We start from the raw sequence: 22067 nt of genomic DNA on the forward strand, positions 1-22067 counted from the left end.
TTGCAAAACATTGCGCAAGCCATCTAACCATGAACTTTTAAGAAAGGAGCGGTAATTTTGAAGTGCATTTTGACTCAGCTCTGGGATGGTTGGAATTCCCCATACGACATTAACGGTGCTGGGAAACAGAAAGAGACTATTTCACCACAACAGCTACGGGCAGCAGAAACTATTTTCACAAGAACACCTTATGATCATTTCCGTTTAAAAAAAAAGAACCATAATCAGCATTACATCCCACTGTAAGTCTATTAAAATGAAACCGGCCTTAATAATTACAGTACAGGTCTCCCGCTCACAGTTAGCTTTTCATTTATTTATAAAGGCGGCACAGTGTGAATAGAAATCACTTAAATCCCTACTGGGCTTGTGTTAACTTGTTGAAAGGTCAAAATGCGACTAATAGGAAAAAGTTGCATCGATTTAACAGGAATTAACGGTCACTTGAGCTGAATAGTGAATATCAGGACCTCTAATTGAGTCCACATGGAGCAGCCAGCAAGCCTCATTGGTTATGTTGTTTGGGGTGTTCAGACATTTTTTTTTCTGTTTATATGCACTATTTATCTCATTTATCTTACTCTACTTGTAACACGAACATGTTACAGATGTTTAAACCCTTTGCTATCCTACAGCTTTTTGAAACTAACAGAGACGGATATCTCGGGTCACCCACCATTTCCTTATATTCTGCTTCCAGACATTGTTGCAATTTTTAAAAACTGGTCTTGAGTAAAAGTTGTCCAAGCTTCTTGGAGGTTTTTAAAAGTTTTTTTTTGTTACATTGTAATTACATTTTCACTCGTTTTCAGTCCAGTCCTTGTACCTGACTATTTCTAGAGGATTTTTAAAATTACGTTGTTAAGCCACTTAACACAAAAAAGGATGGATGTGTTGTGTCTACAAATAACAGAAACCTTAGCAAAGAACCAAAGTAGTATTTTTGCATGCACATGGTGACTACCAATGACCTATTAGCCAAAACACTTGTCATATCTCTGCATAGTGTGCAGTATGTCCTTTAAACATTTGTGGAACCTGGACAAGTGGCGAGCCTAAAAGACTACCAGCAAATAAAGAGTATCTAAAAGTCATGTAGTTTATAAATAGGGAAATAAATTCAGCAGCAACCTGAAACAGGACAACAGAAATTAATCTGGCCTTTCAGTGCTATCCATCTACTATTCACCAAAGCCTAATCAGAAATGGCTTCAATTAGGGGTTAAAGTGTTCCAGAAAGATCTCCAATGGTGTTCCAGTACCTTCAGTTAATGAGCAATTAAATCTGATAGGCAGGCTACTATTGGATGATTGAATTTTTCATGTGCTATAACCTGACAGTGCTTCCAGTGACAGCATGGAGATACTTTCTCACTATGAGAATAATAATGACATCCTATGATCTGCTTACACCTTCAACACATTCCCTCTTTACTTCTCATCTCTGTGATACGATCATGGTGCAGATGTAAATAAAGTCGTACCTACGCATCTAGCTAGAGCTACGGAAGAGGAACAAGAATAAAATAACAAAATTTGTGTGATAGCTAATGCAAAGTTGCTGCATTTCCCAATGCAATGTGCAACACTGAAAAATGGAGAAAGATGTAAGAAATGAGACAAGAAAAGGAAGATTAGACTATTTTTAAAGAGAAGGATTGCTCAGCAAGTGACATTTTATAAACTGGAAACTTCAAAGCTTACATGGAATGTCCTCATTCATTGTATGGTTTTTAAATGAATGTTGGATCAATGCATGATTTGTTGCTGAATTATGTTTTTGTGAAGTGTCTTGCAAAACTAACAAAAGTACACTTTTTTGTGTTATTTAGATGCTGCATGAAATTGTACTCAGCACTTTCCAGTTTAGTGACGCTGCACTGGCTGCAATGTAAGGTTACAGAGCATATAGGCTGATTAGATTCACTCACTGAATTGTAGCTTTTATACGGTACTAGCTTTATGGTGTCTAGGGGTTGGAAGTCAACCATGCAGCTCATTAAACATCTGCTTACATCTTATTGAACTCAGCTAAATCCTCAAAGCTCAGTGAATGTCGAAGCAGCAGCACAGGTCAGCTGATTACAGCCTTACACACAGAAAACTCTACAAAACAAATTATTTTGTGACTTACTTTTTCTAAGCAATTCATTTCCCTATGGTACAATGCTAAATAAACGGTAAATGGACTGGCTCTTGTATAGAGCTTTCCTGCTCTACCTGAGCACTACCTGACTTACTGTAGTTATCAGGTCATTTTAGCAGTATGCGTATAGTTCTCAGGTAGCGGCTCATGTGACATCAAAGCAAGAGTTTCATGCTGAAAATGAAAATGTTGTTCAGGTACCCCCTGAATGTAATTAGCTAACAGCAGTGTGACAGAAATGGTCTGGGCTCTTTTCTCTCTTTCTGGAACAGCAGTCATGTTTAACACACCTGTAAATTACTCCCACAGCCCTGTGAGTCCTCCTGCTCTGCACTAATAATGCCATAATGATGCCACTGTTAGTACAGTGCTGAGGCAGTGTGCTTTATGGACTGACCTCAAAATCAATTCGGCAGCACACAGGATCTAATAATGGAGCTAAGCCTGAAACTACCTTTCCTCTCCTCTCCTCTCCTCTCCTCTCCTCTCCTCTCCTCTCTATTGCCTTGTCTCTCCTTATCTCTTGTTTTCTGCCTGTAGTTTCAGGACCTCACGGTGGACAATAAATTATACACATCCCAGCTCCTCTGCTTCAGTCCAGTCTTTTGACAAAGCAGTGGATGTTGTGCGGCCCTGTGGCACGCATTAACCTCATAAAGCGAAAGTAATAGAACCTGTCTTAGCTGCCACATAATACCCATGAAAAACAAAACAAAACAAAAACAACCCCTTCTAGCCGAACGACCTCAACTAGACCCACAGGAAAATGTGACTCATTTAAAACAGTAAAACGTACAGGTATGGTAGGTCCCTTCTGACTGACTGTTTAATGCTGTAAAATAAAATGACTGTGTTTTGTTCTCGCTGGATATTAGTTGGAAGTAGGGAGGGCTTACAGAATGGATGGAACAGTGGCATACTTGGAGGTTTAGGAGCACATTCCCGGACAGAGAGAGTAGCTGAGTCTCTTGCTGCGGTTAATTAGGGGGAGTCTGTGGGAAACCCCTGAATCTGAAACATTCTTCCAAAAAACCCCACTTCACTTCAAGTAATGGTGGCCACGCTGAATAGAACTCGTTGTTTCGTGGCCAGAGCAGAAAACTCCATCACATATGTCCATTTGTTGACGTTGCCATCCTCAACATGAGAGGGCCAGTACCAGAGAGTGGGTGCGGTAATAGCACCAGATGACAGAAGACAGAATAGTTGAAGTCCAACGATGCTTAAAGAAGCAATCTTAAGATTTATCGTGTCTCAGTGAAATGACTAGTCATAAAGAGTATTACTCAGGCTTAAAAAACAGAACTTGGTTAAAGTCAGAGAAAATCTCCTCAATGGGGTTATCTTTGCGTGGGCTTAGAGACTTTTATAAGGAAGGCATTAAAACTGAAAGCTTGAAAGAAACGGTTGCAGGGGTAAACTGCATGCCTGGGAACGCTGGCAAATGGGGACTTTGGCATGAGTTGTGAGACTCTCTTGATTGGTGCTTATAATACTTTGTTTGGAAGTACAGGATCAGTTGGTTACTATGCTGCCCTTGATTTGTTTTGTGTAAGGGTTTCAGAAAGAGGATAACCTAAACGTTGGACACAGGAGGCAGAGCGGAAATCCAAAATCCATTTCTTTAATCCAGGCAGAGGTCATACACTTGGAGGCAGTAAGCAAAAACAAACAATTCCAGCGAGGCGCTGGGATGAGACAAACTGCAAAAATGGTCCAAAAAGTCACACTCAAAGACATCAATGGGAACATAAGGAAACAAAAAAAAACAAACAAAACAGAACAGAACAGGCAAAAAATGAGTAGTATTGAAATTGTTGGTAACCTTGAATGGGAAAAAAAAAATAAGAGGATGTAACCAGCGAGAAGTGAATGGTTCAGCTTGTTAATGCAAATATCCGATCATCCAATCACTGAACATGCCATGGTTGTGGATGCTACATGGATTTCTGTAAATGCTGATCTCCTTTAGTTTCCCACACAACCATCTCTAGGGCTCATAGAGACTGATCAGAAAGAAACTATCCAGTGAGCAGGAGTTCTCTTGGTGAAAATATCTTTCTGATGCTAGAGGAGAATGGCCAGACGACAGTGAGAGGGGCAACAGTAATTCATCAGTGCAATCAAGGTATGCAGAAGAGCATCTCTGAATGCATAACACAGTGAAAACTTGAAAGAGATGGCCTACAGCAGCACAAGACCACACCATGTGCCGCTCTTGTCGGCTAAAAATAGGAACTTGAGGCTAATGTCAGCAAAGACACACCAAAATTGGAAAATAGAAGATTGGAAGAATGCTGCCTGGATTAATGAGTCTTGGACTTCGCTGTAGACAGATAGATCCTGTCTTGCTTCAACAGTTCAGACTGCTAAAGTCACATCATGGATGTGCAGCTAACAAATCTGGAGCAACTATGTGATGCTATTATGTCGACATGGACCAAAATTAGAAGAAGAATTAAGGCAGTTCTGAAGACAAAAGGGGGTCCAACCTGGTACTAACAAGATGAACCTCTTGAAGTGGCTGGTGAGTGTATACACACTGATTTATTGGCTAATTCAGAACAGATATGCTATGAAGGAACTATGCTAACTACTGAGCCACCATGAGCGCAACAAACAGGAAACAACCTGAAAAATAAACACAGTAAATATACACCAGGCACGTATTTAAATAAAAAAACAAAACTTTTAAATAAAAATATCAAACTTGAGAATGTCCGATCACAGGAAAAAATTACAAACCGCCAAGTGAGTGGTTTGTAATATGTGAGTGCATGCAGCCTGAACTCATATAGAAGAAACTGTCCTATTGCTATGCATGAAACCTGAAATGATGTCAATACAATGATGAGTCTAAGTCAGCAATATCCTGATTAGAACATTAATGCAGCTCTCTAAATTCTGGTTTACCCTATTAATCTAAATGGAGACTAGATATGGCAAAGCTTGAAAGAAATGCTGAATAGAATAAAAAAAAAAATGCTGATTGTTTAATTTCTATTTTCACTGCAATTTGCATAATTTAGGATCAAATGGCCCACAGCAGTTTCACTGAGTAGCCTTTGTAAAGCTTTGTAGTCAATTGAGAATGATAATTCCATCAGCTGAAATAGATTAGCAGGCTTAATTTTGGTTTGTTTATATTAAAGATGCAGATGTATCCTAATCTGAAGAGTAAATAATGTAATTCTATGCATACAGGAGATTACCACGTGGTTATTTCTGATCCCTTTATGTGGAAAATTGAGTTTGCTTTCTCTCTCTATAAAGCATCTATTTTTCAATCTCTTAGACAATTGATCTGACTGCTTGCCAGGTCTGTGTAACTTTTAAAGGTCTTGTGATAAAGATGCCTCTTTGCTTCTAACAATAAGCTGCAAGAGAAGAAGTGCACTGTCTCCGGGAATATTGATGGAGCACATATGGTTTAAGGTCAAATTTAGCAAGACACTTATTTCAAACAATAATCAGATTTGCAGGAATGCATATAAACACGCCTGGCAACAGAGGCACACTGTTTTGTTTTTCTATGTGCCTGGGAACACGGGCTACGGTAATTGGCGACCTGATAAATATTTGTGTAGGACCTCCTCAGCAGGAGAAAACATAGAGGCATGCTTTCAACACTAATGCCTTCAGGCTGCAAACCAAAAATAATTCAGGGATGGAGCCCACTTACATGCCTGATATCAACATTTCAGGGGGCCTGGAGATATGATGATGATGGTGATGCATCAACAGAAACATGTAACGTTTGTTGCTTTGTAATAACTCCCTACAGATAAAATTTTTTAAACCTTCAAAGAGAATTTGTCCAATTAAACGGCACAACTAAGAAATGTTTACTACAAATAAGTGAAAGTAAAGGAATATAAAGTAAAAACAAAGTGTGATTATGAGGACTGGAAGGCAGATTCAAAAAGAGCAGTGTTCCTCCAGAAAGAGAAGCAGTAAAAGTTTCTTTCAAACTCGAACGCCAGGCTTTGTCAGACGTGTGTAATCTCATTTGTGAAATCAGTGTTTTCCCTAATGATACATTCAAAGACAGAACTTATTCATTTTAGAGTAATTGGAAACAACCTGAGCAGCGGCGCTCAGTGGATTCCCCGTAGAAACTAAACAGCGAGGTGTGCTGCAGTGTGAGCCATCTGTTGTAGCCTGGGAGAAAAGGTGTGTAGATGCAACACAGAACGCAAATTACAACTACTACATGCACAAAACTCTGACTATGCTAACAAGTTTTTGCTTTTATGAGGTTTTTTTTGTGACTAAATCGTGGCAGAATTGCATGTGAAAGAAATCCCAAAAGATGTGGTGAGTTTTATGAGTGATTTACAAAACAAAGACATGCTTTTTGTTGGCATGAAAAATCTGTACAATTATCAGTGAATTGTGTGTCATTTGTGTGCGGACTTTATGTCCTCATTATAGTTTGCGGCTTGAGAAAGGAAATCCTACAAATACATATGCAACAGGATCTGTAATCTCTTACATTCGGTCCTGTCACTGGACTCTACACCCAAACCTAATTAGCGCTGGCTCTAAAGCGACTGTGTTAGGGTCTTTGGGTACCAGTGATGTGACTGGATGTGAATGCAAGCGTCTGCACTGTATTACAGTACACCAACTACAAATGTAAATGGCCTGTATTTGTATAGCATTACTAGTCCCTTAAGGACCCCAAAGCTCAGAGACAAACTGACACACAGAAGGAGATGTTCTAGCTGTTTGAAAACTTGAGTTTGTGAAACAAACCCTTGACAAAGTCTTGGCTTCCGGTTTTGACTTCTTCTCCTCCTTTTCAGCACGTTTGACGTGATAATGTCTGAGTGGTGACACCTATTATTCAGGAGAATACTGCAGCAGCCTCCTGCGCCTTAACCGTCATTGTAAATACAAATGACTGTTAGATGAGGTTGTGAGATCCAGTCCAGGGATGCCCCTTTGTTTTCAGTGAGCTCTGTTGCCAGATGGAGGCAGTGTCCAAAGATGTGGTACCACCGGTCTGTGGGCCACTCCTGCTTGTGCTGTTGATGGTTAAATCTGATGGTGAAGTGAGACCAAGTGTTAGAAACTATGAAAAGTGTCCACTACAGCTGCTGTGTCTGCATTTCATGTTTTATTTTTTGATCTTTGAAGTTTGTTTTTTTATCCCATTCCTCTTGAACTCAGCTTGTCCTCTATTCCGGCCAATTGGTCCAACAGTCAACCTTCAGCAGACGTTTATGTGATCTGCTTCCAGCAACTACCAGTCGGGACCTTGGAGGACTGCACGGGAGACTTCTCCCGACTCTGTCTGACCAGAATCGTGTACTCTGATGGAAACACATGCTGGACTGTACAACCAGCTTTAAGACTCTGACAAGGATGCAAAAACAAGAAAGAAATCAGGAAGCTCTCACATGAAGAAGGCTTCAAACTAGCACATACTGTACCTAGCTTGGTAAACCGCATACCACAACTGATTTCACAATGAAATCATTATTAGGATATTATTACTTAAATGTAAGGAAACAACTGGAAATGCTCCTCACACTTTTTAAAGTCCAAGTTATTCTATTTAAATGATGGCTTTGTCCATTTTCAGGTAAGCTATCATGCAAGAAGAAGAAAACAGGTAAACATTTATATTCAGAAATGCTACAAAGTGGAAAAAACTAAAGAAAATCAAATTGCTTATCATTAATTTTCAGTTGCTGCTCAGTGAACTGCCTAATTATTTGAGCTATAATCCAAACACAGCTTTATGGAGTACTTTTGCAGCTGATTTGAGAAACTCCTGCGTTACAAATTCAGAATAATAAAGGATTCATGTAAAAGTTTGATTTTAAACTCCTCATATAATTTCATGTTTACACAAGAGACGCGATAATGACATGAGTTGAAGACGTACACATCCTTTGCATTGCCATTTATGGATCCTGTGGGTGTTTAACAGCGCTCAGCATTGTCCCGATGTTCAGGATGTCTTCAGCTCATCAATCTTGTCAGAGGCCTGCATGAAGCAGATGATTCGGAGAAGCAGAAAAGTGTTCTGCTTATCCTCTGCTCTGCTGGAATGTCACGCTTTGCATCCTCTGGATATGAGAAGGGAGGGGGTCTGCACTTCCTCACAACTTATTTTCCTCCATGCCAAGTCCATTCTCTTCTGGGAATGGATTTAAACTGCAACCAAGGCAACAATATGTACCAGCAGCAATAAAAAGTCTCCGCTGCTAAAGCAATGAGGCATTTTAATAGGATGAGCTGAGACTGTTGTGGAAGCAACCAGGCTTTACTCGTCTCTTGCTGTCTGCATCTTTCTTTCTTTCTTTCTGAGAGTTTCAATTGTTTGAAGTTTGGACTCGCCAGGGATTTGAATGATTTAAGGTGAAAACGAAAGGCTAGATGTGCAGAGTGGAGGCACGGAGGAGGCAGAGGAGCTGGGTTCTTTAAGCCTGATCATTATCTGTGCCTCCTGTTGTGAGGCGGCCACAACAGTTTTGAAACACCGCACTTGGGAGAATCATCAGTCTGTCTGAGCTCTTTTCCCTTTTTTTTGTATGAAGTTCAGTGAATCTCTTTCAATCATTGGCTCAGCGTGTCATTAATGGAGACGCACACCCTCAAAGTCCCCTATGCCAGGCTTCGGTCAAACACCTGTACCGATTTTCAAGCCTCATCCTTCCTCCAGATACTCTGTCTTCTTCTACCTAGAACAGATTTAAGGAAATCCTCTTAAGAGAACTGCTTGCTGCAGGTTTCCCCATCTCTGATCCTCTCCAGATGCACATGGTACAGATGGAGCATCTACAAGGCCCATAAAACACAACCAGGAAGTAATACTTAATTCCCTCCCCTGACATGTGATGGTGATAAACACAAGATAGTCACTGAAGTTATGCAGAGTTCTCATTTTCAGCAGTTTCCTTTCTGGATGAAAACTCTGCAAAGTACTTTTATGATGAGGGGGCCCCATGTGAGGGAAACTGGCAGGAAAGTACCAATGATAACATTGAGGAATATCCTCATTAGTCAGTCCCTCTCTCCTGACTCCCCTGCTAATAAAAGCCACATTCACAACGTGCTCCTAACCTGAACCGTGACATAAGACAGGAAATCTATATTAAAATGCCATTTTCCTTAAAAAAAAATCATCTGGGAAAAAAAGACTGTTTGGAACTTGTGGAAAAGAATCAGTTAAATAAGCACTTTAGCCTTCATGGATATAATTAGCATATGGAGACATATCAGTCTCACTGACAGGAATAATATCTTCTCAGAGGCAGAGTGTCACACCAGAAAGCAATTCAGTGCTTCGTGTCATGGTTAAAGTACTCCTCAGTTCTCCTTGAAATGGCTTTCACTGACTTGCTATGTGAAGTTTCATTCAGATAAAGCTGGCCTGGAAAATTTAAGTGCTGAGGAATGTCTGTTTGAGATGTACCCTCTCTGAGAGTTGGCATTTTTTTTTTTTTTGCAGTTCCCTTTTCTGGCTCTGCTCCACTGCCTCACTGCCTGTAGACTTCTCTGCCCGCCTTTTTGCAGGCTCATTCGCTTCAAGGTGGCAGTTTACACAACATGGGCCGCACGGTGACAGCGCTGCGGCCATCTGGCGCCCCACAGCGAAGGAACGGCATCACCAGCTGGTGTCCGGGGGCAGCAGTTCTGTCACCTTTGCTAATAGACCCATAAGACATGTTGAGGTCAGCTGTCATCTGCCACCTCTGACCTTTTTACAAACACTGCAATGTGAAATAGGTAATGTTCTCCTGGTGAACCACACACTAAGTAAGATTTCAAAGAAACTGAAACAATCCAAGCCCCTTATGGAGATGAAAGTGGATATGTGGCGCCCATCTCTCCTTCCTGCTCTCTGCGTAGCTAAATTCCAAAGTGGAAACTCTTGCACAAGCAAAAGTCCACCAGGCTTCTGTTCCCACTGACAGTCTGCACTGCTCTGTCAGTTCATTACTGGGGCTTGCATTCCATTACAAAGCAAAACAAATAACCACAGAGTCATTATTTATTTAAAGCCATTACCTCCATAGAACAAAGTCCGCCAGTTCCAGTAAGTACTTCTAAGCTCTATTCAGTTGTTAAGCACAGACACTCAAATGTATTTGAAAACAAAATAAACACTGAATGCAAACAGGACCTTAATTATAAAATAACTAAACTGCAAACACTGTAAAGACTTTAAGTTCTGGTTTCACATTTGATTGCCTTTCCATGACCTTGTTCCAGGTTGTTTTGCGCACTAACAGGTTTCATTTCTTAGTTTTTCCAGCTATTTATTATGTGTTGAAGTTTTGGATCATGCATGAATCTACAACTAAGTAAAAAAAATCTTAATTTGAAGATAATCAGTTTGCCAGCATTTAAGAGGAGGATAGTAAGAGGAGCTCTTGCTGCAGTGTTAAAACAGTGCCTCTGTGCCCGACAGCATCACTGTTGTCTGCATCTCTAACTAACAGCAGAACCACCCGCTAATGCTGCTGTTTCCACCTGCTGTTGGAGTCCCTTCTATTCCACGATTACTTCTTTTATTGTAGGAAGACTTGTGTGGCAGAGTAGGAGAGAGGGAAAATGTTAGGGAAGTGACGGGCTGCTTCTCCGGGGCTATTGTTTGGACACAGTTTCTCTCACACTGCATTGACCACAGGCGGGGTGTGGCTGAGGGAGCGTAGGCAGGGAATAAAGAAAGGGCTGGGGGGTGTTCGCGTGGTGGTAAATACAGGGGGAAGCTTACATTGCATTGCATACTTGCTCTGATGCAGACAGCAAACAGGAAGGCGGGTGGTCCAGAGAGCGTTACAGGGAAATAGCTGGGGTGAATGGGATTTTGCTGCTGTAGTTTGGCACTGTGTTCCCAGCCCCGCTCTTCTGCTGGATGAAGTAATGAGAGACCTAGGCGTCTAACAAACTCAGGCCAGATGGGGAGAGGATTCTTTTCTACAATTACTCTGCAGCAGAGAGCATTAGAGCCAGTTCAGCTCCTCCTCTTTGGAGAAAAGATAATCGCGGGGTCTTTTAGTGAATACTTAATCAGCATGCATGCCTTGCAGTACACTGTGTAAAGTTGTACTGCCACTCTCCTCAATCTCAGAATACATTATTTTGGTATGCAGCATGGGAGCTTTATTAGAAATGCTAAGATGGAAGACTATCTGATTCTGAAAGTATTAGTATTTAAAGTTTACTTTTAACTACACTCACTCAGCACTTTATTGGGTACACCTGTTTAGACAAGTTGGTTTCAGAAATTGCTAATCTACTGCATTTTCCCACATGACCATCTCTTAAGTTTTTACAGGGAATGGTCTGAAAAGGGAAAATATCTAGTGTGCTGCAGTTCTCTAGGTGAAAATGTCTTGTTGATACCAGTGTATGCAGAGGAACATGTCTAAATCTACATCACATTCAACCTTGAAACAGCAGCAAAAGACCAAACTGGGTGACACTCCTGCCAGCTAAGAAGAAGAACCCGAGGGTACAATTAATTAAGGCCTGACCAGGATTGGACAATAGACGAGTGGAAAAATGTTTCCTGGTCTGTTGAGCCTCATTTCTGCTGCAACATTCAGATTTCAGGGTCAGAATTTGGCGTTAACAACATGAAAGCCTGAATCCATCGTGCCTTGTATACATGGTTCAGGGAAGATTAACATGATAGATGTGCATCCAACAAATCTGCAGCAACTGTGTGATGCTCTGATGCCATCATGGACGAAAATCTTTGAGGAACTTTTCAAGCACCTTGTTGAATTTGTGCCATGAAGAATTAAGGCAGAAGGCAAAAGGAGGTGCACGTAGAAAAAGGAATATGTATTTAGAACTGACGGCCTATTTCAAACAAGAAGGAAGTTGTTTATCACTCTTATTACTACAACAACATTTATCTTCAAGTATTTATAAAAATCAATTTTGCCTTTTGTGTGGTGGGTTGTTTTTATACTATGCCACTGGAGCAGCAAACCTGAACAAAGTGCAAGGACTGGAGCAGTAACAAATTCAGAGCTCCTTAATAGTTACCACATTCACCCCAAATTGATCATAAATTCGAAGGTTAACTTATTTAAACTGCCAAACGGTTCATTAGGTCTCGCTTAGCTTCCACTTGCTGTTGGCAGTAGAATTTTAAGCTTTTCTACAAGCTCTGAATTTTTCTCACTGAAAGGTCTAATTTAACTCCATTTTCGTTGCTGTTGACCTCTTACCTTGTGTGTTTAATTTTGTGTCAGCGAGTCAGGTCTTTAAAACGCAACATCGTCCTCCCCAAAAACCTTGAAATGTTCAAACTGAAAGTCATCAAATGTTCTGTTTGTTCAGTTACTTTCACTTTCATAACCTTCATAACCTTCATAATGTTCATCACCTTCATCACCTTCATCACCGTGAATGTCTGAAATAACTCACTTTGTAAAAGCATTGTCCTAACTATTCTCTTTCCACAATGGCAAACTGTGATACTCAAGGACAAATGACAACTGATAGACAATACCCACATCAGTGCTCTCTCCCTTTGTGTTATTGTCCTCTGCTCGTTAAAGCAGCCAGAGGTCATCCATACTCTCCGAGCTGTACGACTCACTAACAGCTGCCTTATGGTTGTGTTTTACAGACTTATGAATTGCAGTTGGCAGATTCTCATGAGTCCACGATGTTCACTTTCTCACCCACTGACAGCAAGGCGCTTATATAAATAATGTAAAACCCCATAAGGGTTACCTAACATTGATTTTAGAGGACAGGATATTTTCATAGTGCTTCTGGTCCCTGAGACAAACTGAGAGGAAGATGAATATGTCTTTTTTCCAAACAGCTCAGTAGAACACAGATACAGCAGCAATGCAGTTGATTGTTTAGGGACGTTAAACAAGGTCTTGACATCAACTGGGTCTATCAAGAGAGAGGCTCAATAGGGTTTCATTGTCCTGGCAATGAATACATTAATGTCAGCAGCCTGAACAGAATAATAAAGGTCATGTCTAATAGCCAGTCATAGACCTTTCCGTTGAATGCTTATACTGTACTCTTAAATGCCGGTAAATAAAGAAAATCTTCTAAAGAGGGTAAGTGTAAAAATTATACAAAATGTTTATTAGCAAAAGCAAATAACCAAGTTAATCCTGGATCTCTGTGAACAGACTGAAAGTTTTGGTTCATTTAATGCTTTGCTCCTTGTGGTTAGCTCAGTTAGAAGGACTCCACAATGGACTCCAAGGCCATCAGGAACAGCTGAAGTGCTGTGTTTATGGGCTTATTGGATGTCTGTCAGAGATGCTGTTGTAGCTCCACGGGGAGTTGAAACACAGCAGAAATTCTGACATTTGGCACAGTGTAATATATTTACAGGAAGTCAGCTCATGCATATTAAAAAAAACACACACACACACACACAAAACTCTGCTTTGATCCTGCACAGGGCACGGCCAACAAACGGGCAAGCGAACAGCCTGGCCTGGAGAGGGATACACACCTAAAGAACATTTAATCTCACTAAGCCACTGGACGATGGTGCTGGCTCATCACACCCCAAAACGCCTAAACTTAAGAACTTACAAAAACATGTTTAAGCCAAGCGGTTCTCAGTGTGGGTGTGTTTAGTTTAATCAGTCACCTGACTGCGAGCCTGGCCTCTGGGAACAGGAAGTATGACATCACCACCCTGACATTCAGGAATGTGGGAATGTCAGGCTGCCTGTTAACATTGAGAGGGAGTCAGAACAGCAAGCTGGATGAACACAACATGTATAACTCACTGCAGCAGCCACACAGATGAAACACTCAGACTGGGCTTGAACTGACATTTATCGCAAAAAACAAACAAACAAACAAACTATAAATGCAGCATATATAATACTTCAAGCCATGACAAGAATAGATTCAATGACTGCGCCATAGTAATTTTCAGGATTTGTGAAGACACTCTGCTGCTCGTGGTTTGGCCATCTGATAAGCATTAATCTGTTACTCAGATTAATCTGTTTGGATCTTATATCATTTTCCCATTGGTAGTTGAACCATCACGCTCCAGCATCGGCTGAATTTCGAAGAAAAGAGGAGAATCTCCCATGTAGTCCCTGCACCTGATGCTGTGCTCAACGCATAAGACTTACAGGTCAAGAGAATCTTACCAACTGTAGCTGGCAATGCAAAAAACTCACTTTTAAACATGTTTTCTGAATAATAAAGTGCTTTGTTCATATTTTTTTTCTTTTACACTCTCTGTGTACCGGGTGGATTGAAAAATATATCTATTAGGCAGCAGCTGAGGGCTAAATCAGCTTGCTGAATAATCTCTGTTATGTTCTCTAATTTGCATATTGTAACATTTCTTTTAATGAAAATGGAGTTTTTTGTTATAAATTGTTTGCATTGGAGAAAAAGGAGCAGCAGTAACAACTGCAGCTGTATTTTTCTCTAATAACTGTCAGCTTATTATTACCATTTTCTCAGTGTGTACTTCTTCTTTTACAGCATGCCCACAATGAATGACTATAATGGTTTCGCTTCCATTAAGTTGTGAGATTTGTAACACAAGTATTAGCAAAACCTTTTAGTCCTTTGTAACTTATATCTTGTCTTCATTCATTAGACCTTTTCCTACTTGGGTAGTCTCTTGTATATCTTTTAAAGTGCATTTAATAGCCACTGTGGCTGGGTATGATAAGATCTCAAAAACATACAGGCTCCCAGATGCATTCCATTTGAATGCAGAACAGAAACACCAAAAGGTGAAAGGTCATTTTTTTCTGTTGCTCTCTTTTTCAGCAAGCCAGATTTTCTGTGCATGCAGTGAATGTAAAATATTATTTGTTAAGTTTGGAAACTTTTGAAAGTTTCTCACCAAATTATCAGCATAGCTGACACAAGTATTTGCTGTTCTGTTAATGCGTTCAAGGCAACAGGAAAACAAAAATTCCCCTTTTATTCTTGTTCCTGTCAAACTCCATAAAAATGATCATTAATGAATCCAAGATGTCGGCGATATAAAAGTAACTAACTCGAATACGTCGTAACGAGGCTTAATTAGACCCAGAACACGGTCTCACACTAGATAAAAATTTCCTGTCAGACATCATTAGTCATGGAATAACTAAATATAAAACAGCACTTTAGCCAAGTTATTACTTTAAGCAACACGAGAGATATCAATAAGTGTAACACGAAGCCAAGAGGAACTCTTTTAAGAGCAGGAAGCCTCAATGAGCAGTCCCATGAAAACTTCTCTTTAACTTCTTGTTCGTCATTCATTACATCTTTTCCCCAGCTAAGTGGCAGTGCCATGGTGTCACCGCCCTCCTTCAGAGATGCTGGCATGCAGTTTCTGGGCATGAAGCACAACAGTTTCTCCTCATAGACTCGGGGAGAGTGCGGAGAAGGAGCCAGAGCTGGAGGGAGTGCAGCCCCAGAGGAGCCCAGCTGCTGCCTGGGAAACCAAACCCTGAGCAACTCTGGCCCACGCTCTCTAACCCCAACCCCTCCCTGCCATTTAATAACAACACTCAGTCGTTCTCTCTTTTCTTTCAAGCTGCTGACTTTTCTCATGCTGAGTATGGGGAAAAATAAGTCAATGGAGGAACGGTGGGATGATATTAGTCACTCCGCTTCACATTCTTAGAATTCTTCCCACTGCTGATTTCAAAACACTCACACATGTTCCTGTTCTCGCTCTCTCACACACACAGAGGCACGAGATTACATGTGAGTGCGCACACATTCAGGCACTCACCCCGGTAGTGAAGGCTGTCATCGTGGTGGTTGTACTGGTGGTGGTTCTCCAAGCCAGGGGGGCTGCTGGCACCCAGCTCTGCCAGTCTACGGCTGGTGGCGGAGAGCTCGGAGCGCAGGTTGGTCACTTCCTGGCTGGCAGACTGGATAGCCCCATCAATCCTCTGTGCCAGCTGTTTGTTGTCTTCCATCATTTTAAGGATTTTCCCCTGAGGACCAAATCCACACAGAGCAGCATGGTGTCAAGAGAAGCATTACAGGAGGTGAAGTTAAGACCCTTTCCTCCTCCGCCACCTCTTATCACCCTCTTCTTCTTCTTCTCCTACTCCACCTGTGCTTTTTCTCTCACAGTGTACTTCGCACATAAAAAAAAAAAAAGCCGGCAGTACAGGGATGATGTCTACCTGTTACTGCATAAAGAATGTGTCCAAGCACTACAGAGTCAGAGAAAGCATGTGTGTGCGAGAGGAGAGAGTGAGCGCGGGAGAAAGAGGGGAAGAGAGAAACCAAAGGGAGCAGGAAGAGAAAGAAAAAAAGGCAGGGGAGAAAAAGATGCAGCCCAGCAGGCGGAGGGGAAAGTGAATGCTCCCGCAGAGGAGAATGTGCTGTGAGCAGCTGCTCTCAGAGAGGACCCTGCACACACTGAGATGACATGCAGCCTTTTAAATGGACTGTACCATGTGCAGGAGGACTAGGGGAGATGGTGGGGGTGCAGTTGGACTGAGCTGCTCTCCAGTAACTCTCTAAACACAGAGCGTGGTGTGTACCCCACACCCTGTGGAGTCTGTAAGGAGTGAGCAATTGGGTTTGTAATAGGGGGGAAAAGTACAGATTGTTTTTCTGTCCTTCTTCCTCTCTCTGTATCCCCACACTCAAAGCTTGCCAGCAGTATTGAGCCCTTTGACAAGCACTTGTCAAGCCCTCTATATCTTTTCACTTGGCCTCCTTTGCTCACACACCCGCTGTCTTTTTGTCTCTCCGACCCCCCCCCCCTCCCCCCCATTCCTTTATATATTCTTCTCTTTGTCCTGGGAAAGCTCACCCCCACATCGGTGGAAGAGGAAGGGGGCTGGCACAAGGCACCCAAGGGGAAAACATTTCAGCATTCAGAACAAACTTAGTAGAGGACGGAGGAACAGCCCTCTAACGGGCTACACGGTAAGAGAAGAGGCCTGGAGAATTACAATGGAGTTGTGGCGGGAACACAGTAAAGTTTCACATCTTTGATCAAAAGCAGTTTGGAGAATTATATTTCGGCTTATCAGCAGGCACAGGAAATAAACGCGGCGGCATCGTTTCTTATCTGTACAGCTGTAAAACTCCATCACGCATCTAAAAGGTTAGAGATGGGTTAGGCTGTGCATCTTAACTTAAAACAATCTGGGATATTGCTGAGACGTCACAACTAAAGATCTGCATTTGACATTTTCATTTTCCAAGTAAGAAAACACATCCTGTCTGGCATGAAACAGAGGCTGATGAGCAATACATCACTGAGATGCTGTCATCTGAGGCTCAGGTGATAACGGCTCGCTGTTCATTGGTATTCACGCAACGGCACAGAGTGACAAACAAAGATGGGACAGCGGGCTCGGGAGATTGACAACCAAATGAGACACACAACTTGTTAGTTGCACCGGTAGTCTGTTCACTGCATACTGTTTTACAATAAAGTCCTCAGAATGTTGGTGTTGTTTGGGTTATGTGGCCTTGACTCCTCTACTTTGACTCAACTATTTTACTCTGTAAAGCCAGTGTCCGTCCTTTGATGAAAAATATTACGCTATACTGCCTGGTCGAAATGAAAATGGAAACAGGATGCTATCTCTTTAAAACCATTAACTATTGAAGATACTGCTTCAGGTTAATTAGGACTGATTTAATTAAGACACAAGTGATTTTGAATAACGTGTCTATACCTGTAAGCAGCTGTGCCTCTAAAATGTTAAGAATATTTTTACTACATGTCATTATCTTTGGCTGGAGCAGGAGAAAAAGCTGATTATGAACAAATTAATGGCACGCTGCATTTTTAAAGTTCTGAAGCAGTGAACCCAGCTGGGACTCTTTCTTGGTCTTAAGTAGAGCTGACACGATTAGTCAATCAGCTGATAAGGCCATTAACAGAATCTGCACAACAGTTTTGAAAACAGATTAAATATTAATGTCATCAAGTGAGAATGCTGCTTTGCTCAAATTTGAGAAGAAATTCTTTTTCAGGGCTTAAAAATGACTGTGCAAAACTCTTGAGCCACAAAATGAAGTTGTTGCCAATCAGACGCTTTCCAAACTGTGTACTTTTCCGTGTTCCTAATTTCATCAATTCTGACAAGATCAACCCTCAACCTTCTCTCCCTGTTTCCCTTCATTAAGAAGGGCTTCTTAATACCACTTCTTAATGCCACCTTTCCATTCAGGCCATTTGTGATCAGGCTTCAACAAAGCATCACTCAGGTTTTTGCTAGATATTTTCTGCGTAACTCTTAAGGACTTTCAGATACTGTTCATCTGTAGTTTTTGTATTTTTTTTTTAGGTCTCCCACTTCTTCTGTCATCCACATGTCCAGTTTCTGCTAATATTTTTAGCGGACTGTGTTAGACGTTCCAAGTTTTTGGCTAAAATGTCTTTTGAAATAAACCTGTTGGTCCATAAACACTATTTTATCCCTATTAAACTGTGTTATCTTTAGTATTTTTTATAGAAGTGGAAACAAATTATGTGTTTTTGTGACAGCTGCTAGAAACAAAGCACCTAATATCACAATTAAAACTTGGTTCTTGGTAAAAAAGCAGTCAATGTCCAAACAAAAACTTTACAAGGCCAGCAGAAAGCCTGGTGAAGTACAGGGAGTGCAGAATTATTAGGCAAATGAGTATTTTGTCCACATCATCCTCTTCATGCATGTTGTCTTACTCCAAGCTGTATAGGCTCGAAAGCCTACTACCAATTAAGCATATTAGGTGATGTGCATCTCTGTAATGAGAAGGGGTGTGGTCTAATGACATCAACACCCTATATCAGGTGTGCATAATTATTAGGCAACGTCCTTTCCTTTGGCAAAATGGGTCAAAAGAAGGACTTGACAGGCTCAGAAAAGTCAAAAATAGTGAGATATCTTGCAGAGGGATGCAGCAGTCTCAAAATTGCAAAGCTTCTGAAGCGTGATCATCGAACAATCAAGCGTTTCATTCAAAATAGTCAACAGGGTCGCAAGAAGCGTGTGGAAAAACCAAGGCGCAAAATAACTGCCCATGAACTGAGAAAAGTCAAGCGTGCAGCTGCCAAGATGCCACTTGCCACCAGTTTGGCCATATTTCAGAGCTGCAACATCACTGGAGTGCCCAAAAGCACAAGGTGTGCAATACTCAGAGACATGGCCAAGGTAAGAAAGGCTGAAAGACGACCACCACTGAACAAGACACACAAGCTGAAACGTCAAGACTGGGCCAAGAAATATCTCAAGACTGGTTTTTCTAAGGTTTTATGGACTGATGAAATGAGAGTGAGTCTTGATGGGCCAGATGGATGGGCCCTGTGGCTGGATTGGTAAAGGGCAGAGAGCTCCAGTCCGACTCAGACGCCAGCAAGGTGGAGGTGGAGTACTGGTTTGGGCTGGTATCATCAAAGATGAGCTTGTGGGGCCTTTTCGGGTTGAGGATGGAGTCAAGCTCAACTCCCAGTCCTACTGCCAGTTTCTGGAAGACACCTTCTTCAAGCAGTGGTACAGGAAGAAGTCTGCATCCTTCAAGAAAAACATGATTTTCATGCAGGACAATGCTCCATCACACGCGTCCAAGTACTCCACAGCGTGGCTGGCAAGAAAGGGTATAAAAGAAGAAAAACTAATGACATGGCCTCCTTGTTCACCTGATCTGAACCCCATTGAGAACCTGTGGTCCATCATCAAATGTGAGATTTACAAGGAGGGAAAACAGTACAGCTCTCTGAACAGTGTCTGGGAGGCTGTGGTTGCTGCTGCACGCAATGTTGATGGTGAACAGATCAAAACACTGACAGAATCCATGGATGGCAGGCTTTTGAGTGTCCTTGCAAAGAAAGGTGGCTATATTGGTCGCTGATTTGTTTTTGTTTTGTTTTTGAATGTCAGAAATGTATATTTGTGAATGTGGAGATGTTATATTGGTTTCACTGGTAAAAATAAATAATTGAAATGGGTATATATTTGTTTTTTGTTAAGTTGCCTAATAATTATGCACAGTAATAGTCACCTGCACACACAGATATCCCCCTAAAATAGCTAAAACTAAAAACAAACTAAAAACTACTTCCAAAAACATTCAGCTTTGATATTAATGAGTTTTTTGGGTTCATTGAGAACATGGTTGTTGTTCAATAATAAAATTATTCCTCAAAAATACAACTTGCCTAATAATTCTGCACTCCCTGTATTGCTCAAGACCAGTTTTGACAAATTAAAAGAAAATGTGGCTCCATGGAAGCAGAATATAAAGAAATGAGGTGTTGCTAAAGACTTTTGTGAACACTGTATAATTTTAAACTGAACGTCTTTGCATCTTTAATCATGTTTGCAATTATAACACCTAACATTTGTTGATGAATATTGCAACAAATTGGATATTTGGGTGTAAACTAAATACCAAGTACATATAATGTTAACTCACACACACACACACAATTTTTTTATAGGGAAATGGGTTGTACAGTTTCATTGAAGTTAGTTTGTAAATATGCCAACACTAACATTCGATTCACTTTATGAGGGTTGACTTACCCTTCTTTGTACTGCAGCTTTGTATGGATGGGAAAACAGTGGCCTCTAATCTTTTTTTGCAAGGTCTCCCGTAATAGCTACTGTTAAATGCACATCTAGTTATTCCCATAGAGAACAATTATTGCTTACAGTTAGTAGAGAAGATCTACGGCAGCACAGACATGTTAGCAGATCATTATCACTGTCTAGACAGTCACATCGCTGCCCCAGTTGGCACACTGGCCCTGATTTGTAGGTGATTATCAAAGAGAAATGTAGCACGGTCTGGAATAAGGATAGAGTTATCAGAGGGCTCTTGATTTACATAGAAGGCTTTATGTTATTTCAAAATTACTGCTTTTCTAAAAGAATCTCGAAGCTCTTCCCTCATAGTCATAACCACGCTCTGCACTGAGCCATGTGAGGGAGGGCTTTCATAAACCCAGCTGTGGAATGCGCGGAAATTAATGATTTCAGGGTCAAGAGTCACAGGGTGTCCCAGATACACATCAATAACCAGACAAATAGTTCGAGGACACGCAATTGTGCCATTTCCAAAACACACAGCCTCCTCCTCCTCCTTTGTCTCCACAACTGGACTGAGAGCATCTATGATCACAGCCGAGACCTGAGGCCAGTGCAGCAGCTTGGCCGACTGCCTTTGATAACCACTTCTCCGGTCGGTGCTTGTATGGATTTGGATCACTTTTCCAAACTTATGCGAGTGTTTGTGTTGTTAGTTTTCTCACTTGTTTGATGCTATTAATGGGAAGTTTAATTAAGTGTGCTGCGGGTGTGCAGTTAAAAAGAGGTATTGATAAAGAGTCACCATGACTGTCTGCCTGGGTTAATTGAATATCGACTAATCCTCCACACACTGAAATGCTTTCCATTTTTTCCCAATAACAAAGTGATATAATGCTGTGCTCAACTATTAATACACATCTTATCAGGGGCTTGGGGAAAATATCCACTCGGCTCGACTAAACTTACTAATATTAATCAAATACTGCAAAAAAAAGATAGAAAGTCTATGAGGTATGTGAGCCTTACCTCTGAATAGGAGGAACTTGGAAAGTTGCATAAAAACTAGAAATGTTTTTTCAAAAACAAGATAGTTAAGAAATGCAGTGCAGTCAGGCTGATGTAGCCCTACTATTCCCATTGTTGTGGTTCACAGGTAAGAGGACAGCAGAGGAAGGCAAAATTATTACCAGGCAAGATTGCATTTAGAGCAAGTCTTTGAGTCCATGTGAGGCGAATATCAGGCAGTAGGCAAACGTAAAACAGACAAGAGATCATTCAAGGGAAAGACGGGGAATGGCCAACACACTTCCCTGCTGTGAGTGCAGAAACAATCTGCCAGGGAACGAAGTGAAGTACAGGGAGTGCAGAATTATTAGGCAAATGAGTATTTTGTCCACATCATCCTCTTCATGCATGTTGTCTTACTCCAAGCTGTATAGGCT

At 41.2% G+C, this 22067-nt stretch overlaps 1 protein-coding gene across 3 annotated transcripts in view; it reads right to left on the minus strand.

Annotated features, from left to right (window-relative positions):
* Positions 1-22067, minus strand: part of kaznb (kazrin, periplakin interacting protein b) — a 135226-nt gene that overhangs the window by 46699 nt on the left and 66460 nt on the right. For all 3 annotated transcript variants that reach the window (XM_014335196.2, XM_005927394.3, XM_005927395.3), the window contains exon 4: positions 15867-16074. In XM_014335196.2, coding sequence (XP_014190682.1) covers positions 15867-16074 — 208 coding nt within the window. The remainder of the gene's footprint in view (positions 1-15866; positions 16075-22067) is intronic.

Source organism: Haplochromis burtoni, unplaced genomic scaffold, assembly GCF_018398535.1.
Source record: "Haplochromis burtoni strain Fernald_Lab_line unplaced genomic scaffold, NCSU_Asbu1 Contig_100, whole genome shotgun sequence".
NCBI lineage: Eukaryota > Metazoa > Chordata > Actinopteri > Cichliformes > Cichlidae > Haplochromis > Haplochromis burtoni.